Source organism: Neopelma chrysocephalum, unplaced genomic scaffold, assembly GCF_003984885.1.
Source record: "Neopelma chrysocephalum unplaced genomic scaffold, ASM398488v2 Primary Assembly neopelma1_253, whole genome shotgun sequence".
NCBI classification, from domain to species: domain Eukaryota; kingdom Metazoa; phylum Chordata; class Aves; order Passeriformes; family Pipridae; genus Neopelma; species Neopelma chrysocephalum.
In genome coordinates this window covers 1,587,099-1,596,875 of record NW_020897915.1, presented here as the reverse complement: position 1 = coordinate 1,596,875, position 9,777 = coordinate 1,587,099, and the positions used below count along the sequence as shown (strand labels likewise).

The 9,777-nt window shown below is 49.3% G+C and overlaps 1 protein-coding gene across 1 annotated transcript in view; it reads right to left on the bottom strand.

The window, feature by feature from the left end:
- Window positions 1-9,690, bottom strand: part of DDHD1 (DDHD domain containing 1) — a 69,190-nt gene extending 59,500 nt beyond the window's left edge. The window contains exon 1 of the mRNA XM_027703957.1: window positions 8,997-9,690. Within this exon, the coding sequence (XP_027559758.1) occupies window positions 8,997-9,690 (694 nt within the window). The remainder of the gene's footprint in view (window positions 1-8,996) is intronic.
- Between the last annotated feature and the right edge of the window lie 87 nt (window positions 9,691-9,777).

Here is a 9,777-nt window from a genome sequence, read left to right as displayed (position 1 = left end):
GAAAGGAAAAAAGAGAGAGGGAGAGAAAGGAAAAAAGAGAGAGGGAGAGAAAGGAAAAAAGAGAGAGGGAGAGAAAGGAAAAAAGAGAGAGGGAGAGAAAGGAAAAAAGAGAAAAAAAATCTGCTGAGGACAGGAAACTTCATGATTAGAACAGTTGCAGATACTGACTGTGACATGGGACGTCCCTACATTTTACTGACAGTGACATGACCGTGTTTGCTGGGTGAACAGAGAGATGTTGTAATAAAACAGCCCCAAACTAAACTCGCATTATTTCACACTTGCTGGGTAACAGAACACACCTTTTAACTTTAAAATACCTTCAAATTCTACATTTTTCTAGCTCTTCCCTCACGTTATTTCACAATGGAGCAGGTGACTGAGGTTTAAATAAATGGAGCAGCTCGTTTAATCACAGCCCCGTGACCTCCCTTTGTTTAACCACAAACACATGTGACCTGTCCTGCTCTTTCGAAAGCAACAAGTCCCGAGGAGGAGTTCAAGGGTGACATCTCAGCCTCAGAAAACTTTGGAGCAACATGAACTTAGAGCCAGACTTTGAGCCAGCGCCTGAGCTGCAAAGAGATTTAATTCACTGAGCAGTAAATACCATTATTTTGCTGGTTCATCGAATAATTCTCAATTGCTTCATTGAGGCAATTTCAAAATTACAGGTGGAAGTTGCTTTTGAGTTTCACGGAGAACTAAACACATTCAGAGCAATCCAATTGGCACAGGTGGGATTTTCTTTCCAGACTGAGCTACAGAGCCTCTGTGTTTGCTTCAAAGGTGGATCCAAAAGGCAGGAACACACACTTTGCTCTGCTGCAGACTCGGAATTACCTCTGACTTACCAAGACTGCCTGAAGTATTCAGGCAACAGCCTGTAACTGTTTTTACCTGAACTGTTTTTAATAGGTTTACATGATAAATTGAGCAACCCAAAAGAGGAACAAAAGGATTAGTTCAAATGTCAAACACAGAAGTAATCCCACAAAAAGAGAGGAACGTCCTCGCTCAAAAAGAGATTTATGTCCTCAAAGTTCTCTGTCATCTCAACTGCTATTAATCAACCAAAAATAGAGAATCACAGAAAGGTTTGGGTTGGAAGGGACCTTAAGATCATCCAATTCCAACCCCCTGCCGTGGGGAGGGACACCTTCCACTATCCCAGGTTGCTCCAAGCCCCATCCAGCCTGGCCTTGGACACTTCCAGTGATCCAGGGGCAGCCACAGCTTCTCTGGGCAACCTGTGCCAGGGCCTCACCACCCTCACACACAAGAATTCCTTCCCAATATCCCATCTAACCCTGCCCTCTGGCAGTGGGAAGCCATTCCCCCTTGCCCTGTCCCTCCATCCCTTGTTTCAAGTCCCTCTCCAGCTCTCCTGGAGCCCCTTCCAGTGCCTGAAGGGACTCTGAGGTCTCCCTGGATCCTTCTCTTCTCCAGGTGAACACTCCCAGCTCTCTCAGCCTGTTTCCAGAGCAGAGGTGCTATAAAGTACACACCATGTTTCTCAGGAAGGATTTTTCTGTTTAAGATACCAGTTTAATTAACATATCCACAAGTGCTCTTTACACAGACCTGATCCTGATGATGCTCCAAGTCAAAATCCCAAAGCTCACCTACTGGTTGTGTCAAGGATGAGCAGGAAACACTCATTAAAAAAAAAAAAACAACTTGACTGCTGAAACATGAAATAGGATTGCAATTTTAATTCTCATCAGTTAAAACAGTTCACCAAATTTCAACAGTGGTGCTCTGAAGGGAAATACTTCCACCACCAGCATTTGCTGCTGGAACCACTGAGTTGTAGGAGCTTGTCCTTTATCAGCTCTTTTCTCACCCAGGGAGACCTGGAATTTCTGAAACCGCATTAGGTGAAAGCTAAACCCACAAAAGAACAACTGTGCCATGTGACAACCATGTGAGTCCCTCCCAAAAGGTAAGAATGTGCTCCAACCCCATCGACAGTCACGGGGTTTTTGCACAATCCCCCCCTCACACCCCATGTGCTCTCCTGGTGCTCCCAAATCGGGCTTTGTTCCCTGGCTCCACCAGCACCAACGATCATGGACAAACAGTTTGACCAATAGATTCTTATAAAGTAATATATTTTTAAAAAAACAAGAGCAAGACTGTTCCTGTGCTCACCTCAGACCTGCCACTAATGAACAAGATGAAGCCATCCAAGGGCACAATAACCTTTGTTGTCAACTCCTCCCTTCTCCTTCACAGGAATTCTTTTTTTCCTGTTCTCTCCTCCTAATCTCACTTCCTTCTTCTGTCTACTTTATCCCAACTCCAGATTTCCCTACCCTTTCATCCCCACATTTACATTTTCCCTTCAATTTTTTTAAAACCCTGTAGGGTTTCCCCCCCAAGAAAACCAGCGTGATTTTCATGGAATCCCAGAACGGTTTGGGTTGGAAGGGACCTTAAAGCCCATCTTGTTCCAACCCCCTGCCATGGGCAGGGACACGTTCCACTAGCCCAGGTTACTCCAAGCCCCATCCAACCTTGAACAATTCCAGGGATGGGGCAGCCACAGCTTCTCTGCACAACAATTTTATTAGTGTCTTTCACCTTCAGTATCACTGCCTGGGATCCCACTCGCACCCTGTGTTCCCTTCATCCCAGTGCTCACTTTTATAGCACTTACTGTCTCTGGAGTTTCTCCTCTCCAGAGTGGCTACAGCTACTTGCAACCCACTCAAACAAATCACATCACACCAGTGACCTTTCCTCTGGCCAACACTCAAACCGCTACTTCATCTTTACTTTTTTCAACCTTACAGACATGACTGAGAGAATTGCTCATGCTTCTTACTTTAATTTCTTCCTCTTTTGCAGGTTTTTCTTCCATCTAGGCCTTCTGCTTAGCAACTGGCACAGTGTCAGCTCTTACAGATCCTTGTCGTGCCCCTCTGGGAGCTCTGTACAGTGTCTCTCTTTGCTTTCCGTGCTGTTTTTCCCTAAAGAATATCACACACACATAAAAATTCACCTGCCATCTGTCTTTAATCCAGCTCTGTCACCTCCAAATTAAATCCCATCCTCTTTCTTTGATATCACCACTGTCCTATCAGTATTCAAGCCTGAATTAAGTCAGAACAGAACTCCTGAGATCCTCCCCATCCCATGAACATTTTCTGACATCCTCTCACCCACAGCTTGTAACCCAAGCATTCCCTACATCTCTGCCTTCGTTGTCCTTGACAACATCCAGCCAGGAAAAGTGCTGGACCACATCAAAGGGCAAACACAACTCGCTTTCTAAGCCACATCCATCCTTAGCTACTCTGCTGGAGCTGACACCATCCACTGGAGAGGGATTCTGTGATTCTGGTACCATTTAAAGGACTAAGACAACAGATTCATTTTGCTTAAACAATGCTTGGAAATCACAAACATAAAAGCTGAGGACATGGAAGAAACTTGCCCTCAGAGACATATCCAAGCAAAGTGCTGACATCTTTCCCCTGTTCCTGTAAAAGCAGCCTAAATGTCACAAGTTCCCTCTACTGAGAGAAGGTACCAGAGACCCCAAACAAAAGCAGAACATACATCACAAACAAGTGTGATTTAACACACGGAACACTGCACATCTAAAAATTGTTTCATCTATGTGTGTTAGATCACAGAATCCCAGTCTGATCTGAGTTGGAAGGGACCTTAAAAACCATCTTGTTCCAACCCCCAGCCATGGGCAGGGACATTTTCCACTAGACCAGGTTGCTCCAAGACCCCTGGACACTTGAACACTTCCAGGCCTTTTGGTCAGGAAGGAGCTGGATAAAACTAAGCTGTGAGATGCTTTTGAAAGGATGGTATAGTGAGAACAGAAGCAAAAAAGTAAAACCCAGAAATATTTTGAGCAGCAAAAGCAACACATCACCTTCACCAAGTAAAGTATCAGTGTTTTATTTGCAAAAGAATAACACAGCTGGAGATAAAAAACCCAATAAAACAGTACTGAGGAGTTCAGCCTTAAATCAAAACATCCTTTACATAGAGGAAATTGTATAATCAAGTTCCAAGACTGTCCAACACATCAAAAGCAATTTCCTAAGAGTGCTGTAAAGCAACTAAAAACTCTGCTAAAACCAGACTAAAACAAATGAAAGTCACAAACATACTGATAAACTCTTGATTCAAAGCCCTTAATTTTCATCTTGCCTCATGCTTCTGTTTTAATTCTGTTTCAGAATACAACACAAACCCATACACTGAACACGCAGCCTCAGAAGAAATGTGGGACACTGACTAAAGCAGCCAGGCCTAGGGGGGCCTCCAGTTTGGTTTAGGGTTGTCAGCCTGTAAAATGTCAAGACACAAATTTATGCTGCCAGGCCCAGGGAAGGCAGAAGCACCCAGGGCTCCTGCACAACACAGACAAGCTCTGAAATGTTGATTTTTCAGTCTTGACAGCACAGCCCAAAAAACCACGAGTGACTGAGGTACAAAAGGCTTCCTATTTTGCTGCTATAACATCTACCCCCTGCATCAAACAAGCACAGGGATAAAACAAAATCCACTGAGGAAAAGAGCCTTTTGTAACCGTGTGGCGCCAACATCAGCTCCTGGGCTCCAAGCCCTCTCAGGAATCTTGCCCAACTCCGAGTTCAGAGGGCAGGTAACACTGCCCTGGCACTCACATCTCATTCTGCCGGGTGCTAATGCCTTCCTCTCCTTCTAGTTTACACAGCAGCTCTCAGACTGTTTACAAAAGAAAACACATGGGCGTGGATATTTCTTTCAGTCCAAGCTAAAAGGCAGCTGAAATGGTTTTTAAAGCTGCCCAATTCCAGCCTGAGCAGACAGATCTTAAAATTAAGACCCAGCGGTCCACTCCGTACTCACAGGTATTTCCTGGTTAAGGACAGTAAAATATCTGTTATATCAGCACATCTTCACTCAGGGATGGTCCTAGTGAACCAAATGTTTTTTTAAATACAAAAAGAGGTATTTTACTTGATAGACTTTGCAACTATTAGGTACAAAACCATCTATGTTAAAAACAAACAAACAAAAACTCCCCACCCTTCCCAAACCTGTGTCTGGGAGTAAAGTTATTTATCCTTCCCTAAAAGACAAAGCTCCACAGGCTCCTCAAATGGCTTCAGAAATACATAAAGTTGCTGTTGTTTCTCTCCACCTATCACTACAGATTTTACAGAAGTCCAACTTTAAAACCTGCTGTTTCGTGACAAACATCAGCCAAGGTGATGAGTGTTCCCAAGACACAGTCAGAATTCACACTGGTGAATCACAGAAACACAGGATGGTTTGGGCTAGAAAAAGGACCTTAAAGATCATCCAGTTTCACCCCCCTGCCATGGGAAGGGACACTTTTCACCAGACCAAGCTCCATCCAACCTGGCCTTGAAACATTCTGGGATGAACAAAACTACCTGGAGTGTGACTACTTTCCAAGAAAACACCACAAGAACTAAATACAGACAGCTCAAGAATGTAACCATGGAAAAAAAGCAAGGAAAAAGCAAATACCAGACAGGACAACAGCATGGCACAAACTCACAAGCCAAGGAACAGGGGAGTCACCCAGAAGTCCACGGGCTGTGGATTTAACAGACTCACCCAGGACTTTGAAAACTAGACTGAGTAACTCTACAGAAAGATTGTTGTTAAGCAGCCCTCTAGAGCCAGGAGGGCAGAAAAGGGCTGGCTAATCTAAGGTGATTTAAACAGAAGACCCTTGTAATAAAATATCACTCGTTGTTATGCCCACAGAAAACAAGAAGCGACCCAGCTGCAAGTTACTCACTTATCTGAAAACCTACACTAGTAATTTTCATCCTCTTGCACCATTTTTGCTGGTTCTACAACACTAATTAAATAAATCCCAGAGGTCACAAGGTAAGGATTAAATTCTCAGTAATTAATCTGCTCAAATTGTAACTCAGGCTGATATTCCTGATGTTACCAACGAATCCTGTGGTGAGCTTAAAGACGTGGAGTGAAAAAATATGTCAGCACATGCCCAGCTATCATCAACATTTTCCTGGCACTGAGATGTTCCAAAAGCTGAGGAACTGTCAGCTGAGGAACCAACTGCTCAGTGTTGTAGCTGTGTGATAGCAGCCTCCCCTGGAGTACAGCACATACAGGAAAAAGGGCAAAATAACAAAGATAAAAGCCTTTGACCTTTGCTCTGAACTGAACCATGAATCAGCAAAACCAGCCAGCAGTTTCTGTACTCTTCAACCTGCACCTCAGCATATTTTAAGTCAGTTGTGCTCGTTATACTTAATGCTCGTGTGGCCAGAGAGGAGGATTCTCCTGCCTTACTCATGGGCTGGTGTAAGAGCTGGTTTGTCACCACCAGCTCCCTCCCAGACTAAGGCAGACCAATGCAGCAGCTCCCCTTTGGATCCGGAATTATCAACACACCATCAGATGGGAATAATTTGGGAATAACGGCTACACCAAGGCCTTCAAACGCACAGATGAGACTGAATCCCTGGCATGTGGCCTTGCTGTTCTCTCAGATCTGGATGCAGCAGCTGGGAGGGAAGAAAGGGAGAAAGGCAAGAGCACCCATGTACACAGGGAGCAGAGGCAAGGAAACATGCAGGTGAAAGATAAGTTAAACCAGAAGTCACTGAAAGAGCCCTGAAATACCAAAAGATGATCTTAGTCTTGCAAAGGAGTGGACCTGCTAATAAGAAAAGACTTGAGCACTCCCCTTAATCAGCTTTCTGAGGACTAGAAATCATCCCCGTCATTAGTCCCCTCAGGAGCAGGAGTTTATTTCTCCCCTGCCTCTGGTGCTAACCTCTGGGAATCTCTCCTTCCAAGCACCAGAAACCGTCTCTGCTCAGTGTATGCTGTCATCTGAAACATCTGCTCCTCAAGCTTAATGAGACTGAATCAGCTTCCAAAATGGACAAGGCACAGTGTCAAGAAATTAAACCTTTAAGCTGCTGACGAGTGCAGCCTCTTGCTCCCATTACCAGGAGCAATCCTGCCTCACCTTACAGCTCTGCTCGCTCCTTCCCCTCTCTCCCTACTGCACAGCTACAAGGATGGAAGCAGTTTCCTCATCCCTTGGATGATCTGCATCTTCTCTTCCCAGTAACCACATGGCAAATGCATGGAGTGCCAACAGCAGGGGCTTCAGGGTGGTGACAGGGAGAAAACCACCTCCACTTTCTGCTCAAGGAGCTGTGCCCAGCCTCCCCTAACTCAAAACACGTGTGGACTGAGCCCTCTGCTCGCTCCTCAAGCTCAGTGTCTGTCTGCAGGGGCAAGGATTTGAAAGACAAATTGTCACCCAAGTGAAATGTACCACACACTTATAGATCTCCCTCCTGTAAAGCCACTGATAAATAAGAAGGAAAAGAACTAAAAGCCCTGGTTTTCATCTCTGAAACATTTCTGCTGTTCTTCTGTGACTCCCAACTGAGTCTCAAAAATATGCAGAGGAGATGAGAGAAACCTGCCTGCCCCTCTCCCAAGCCCATGCCAGGACACACTTGGCTACCCTGCAGCTCACTCTACTCCGTAACATCTCCCTTGTCCTTGAAGGAATGCAGTTGTAAAGCAAGTCAGCCCTCAGGGACAGGTGGTGAGCAGTGGCACAGCTTGTCAGCACCAGGAAAGCAGGTGCTCACTTGTCCAGTGAGACCCTGGGAGACATTCCCACCAAAGAAAGGGGCAGATAGCTGGAGATGTCTGCTCCTCTTTCATCTCTGTTCCCCAAGGCCCCCCTCCTCCAGCAAAAGACACAAGAGTACAAGGGGAAGGGTGGGAGAGGAGGTATATCCCCACCACATTTTAAATTTGAGGGGGTGAAGCAAATTCCCCTCTATTGGAAGGGTAAGAATTAAGGACTGTGTGTGTGAGGTGCCTGTTGCATGCCCTCCAACAGAAAGGAGGAGAAATCCCATTTCATAAACCCTGCCAGTGGACAGGTGATGGGAAAGGAAATATAAAGCACAGCATCATCATTTCCCTAGTGGAGAGGACAAGGGTCACAGAGGTGAAGCCACGTATCAGCCCTTTTTTTTCCATAATTTCTCACTAAACATGAGGGATCAGAAGTGTGGTGGGGAGGCAGTGGATAAACAACTAATGTGTCTACCCTGCTCCTTCTGAAGGCAGGCTGTGCAAGGAAGGAAAGGGGGAGTGTTGAAAAAAATATCCACTCACACTCACCCTTTGCTTAGGAAAGGGGAAGCTTAAGTAAAAAGGTTCTCAGCCTCCTTCTCTCCCACTTCCTTCCACACCTGCCAAGAAATGAGAAGATGCCCAGACCTCCCTTTTCCATGTCTCTGCTTGCCAGGTGTGTGTTCTTAGATCCCCATTTCTCTCTGCATGCCAGGTGTGAATGCCCCAGATCATCTCCCTCGGGTGTGAGTGCACAGGAGAGAGGGAAAGATGCTCAGTTCCCTTTGCAGCTGGACGTGGCAGAAGTGCCCAGAACACCCTGAGTGGGGGGGTACTCAGTACCTCTCATTCTTCTGGAGGGAGGGAAGGGAGGGTGGTCCAGTGGCCCCTTTCTCCAGTGAATGCTCAGGGATGCCCATGTCATTTCCCTGACCAGTGCAGCCGGGTGGGTGGGATGCCCCGAGCCGCGTTCCCTTCCCTCCCCATCACATCCTTGAGACTTGGAAGGGGAATTCCCAGCGCCTCCTCTTTCAGGTATGTGCTAGAGATGGGCACGCCGAGTCCCCTCTCCCTGGGGAATATTTTGTCCTGTACCTCTTATATAGGAACATACAGGCAGCAAGCGCTGCCAGGTGCCCCCGGCCGCTCTGTTTGACAGGGAGTGCTCAGCTGCCCTTTCCCCTACGCGGGTTCGACGGAGGGTCAGGAAGAGCCACCCGGTGTCCCCACGGCGGGGTCACCCCGTGCCGGCTCTGCGCGCACGGGGGATGCCCAGAATCCCCCGCAGGGAGCGAGGGGCAGCCCGGCCACCCCCCCGGGTGTCCCGCCCCGGGATCCCCCGTCCCCCCCCGGTGGGGACTCACGGTTCCAATAGACGGGGTAGCTCTCTGCGCTGGCCACATCCACCTCGTAGAGCCCGCTCCGCACGCACACCGGCTCCACGGCCGCCGGCTCCCCGTCGCCGCCGCCGCTGCCCGCCAGGGCGCGGAACGCCAGCTCGATCCGCAGCGAGTCGTACCCGATGAAGGGCTTCCAGGTCTTGCGGTCCTCGCGGTAGAACCAGCGCACCTCCTCGGCGCCCAGCTCCCGCACCACCTCATAGCGGGGCCGGCCGCCGCCCGGCCGCCGCCTCTCGGGCAGCGCGGTGGCCGCCAGCGAGAAGCCGCTGCCGCCGCTGTCGCTGCTGCCCAGCCCCGCGCCCTCGCCCTCGCTGCCCTCGCCGCCCGTGCCCGTCGAGTACCGCAGCGACGCGCCGGACTCGGCCGAGTCGAAGTCTCCGCCGGCGGCCTCGTCGCTGAGGCTGCGCTCCCGCGGCGGCGCCGCCGGCTCGGGGTCGCCCTCGGAGGAGGAGGTGGAGAGCGCGGCGCGGAGCGGCGGCTGCGGGCGGCGGGGCGGGCGGGCGCGGGCAGCCGCCGCCGCCGCCTCGTCCTCCTCCTCCTGCTCCGCCGCTGCCGCTTCCTGCTCGCCGCGGCTCGGCCGCTCGTAGCCGCCGTAGCCGCTGGCTGAGCCGGGCAGGTCCCAAGCGCCCTGCGGCGAGCCGGGCTCGGGGTAATCCATGCCGCAGCGCGCCCTGCCCGGCGGGGCCGCCGAGCCTCGCCCCGCCCGCCCCCGCGCCCGGCGCTCCGCTCCGCCCGCCCGGCTCGG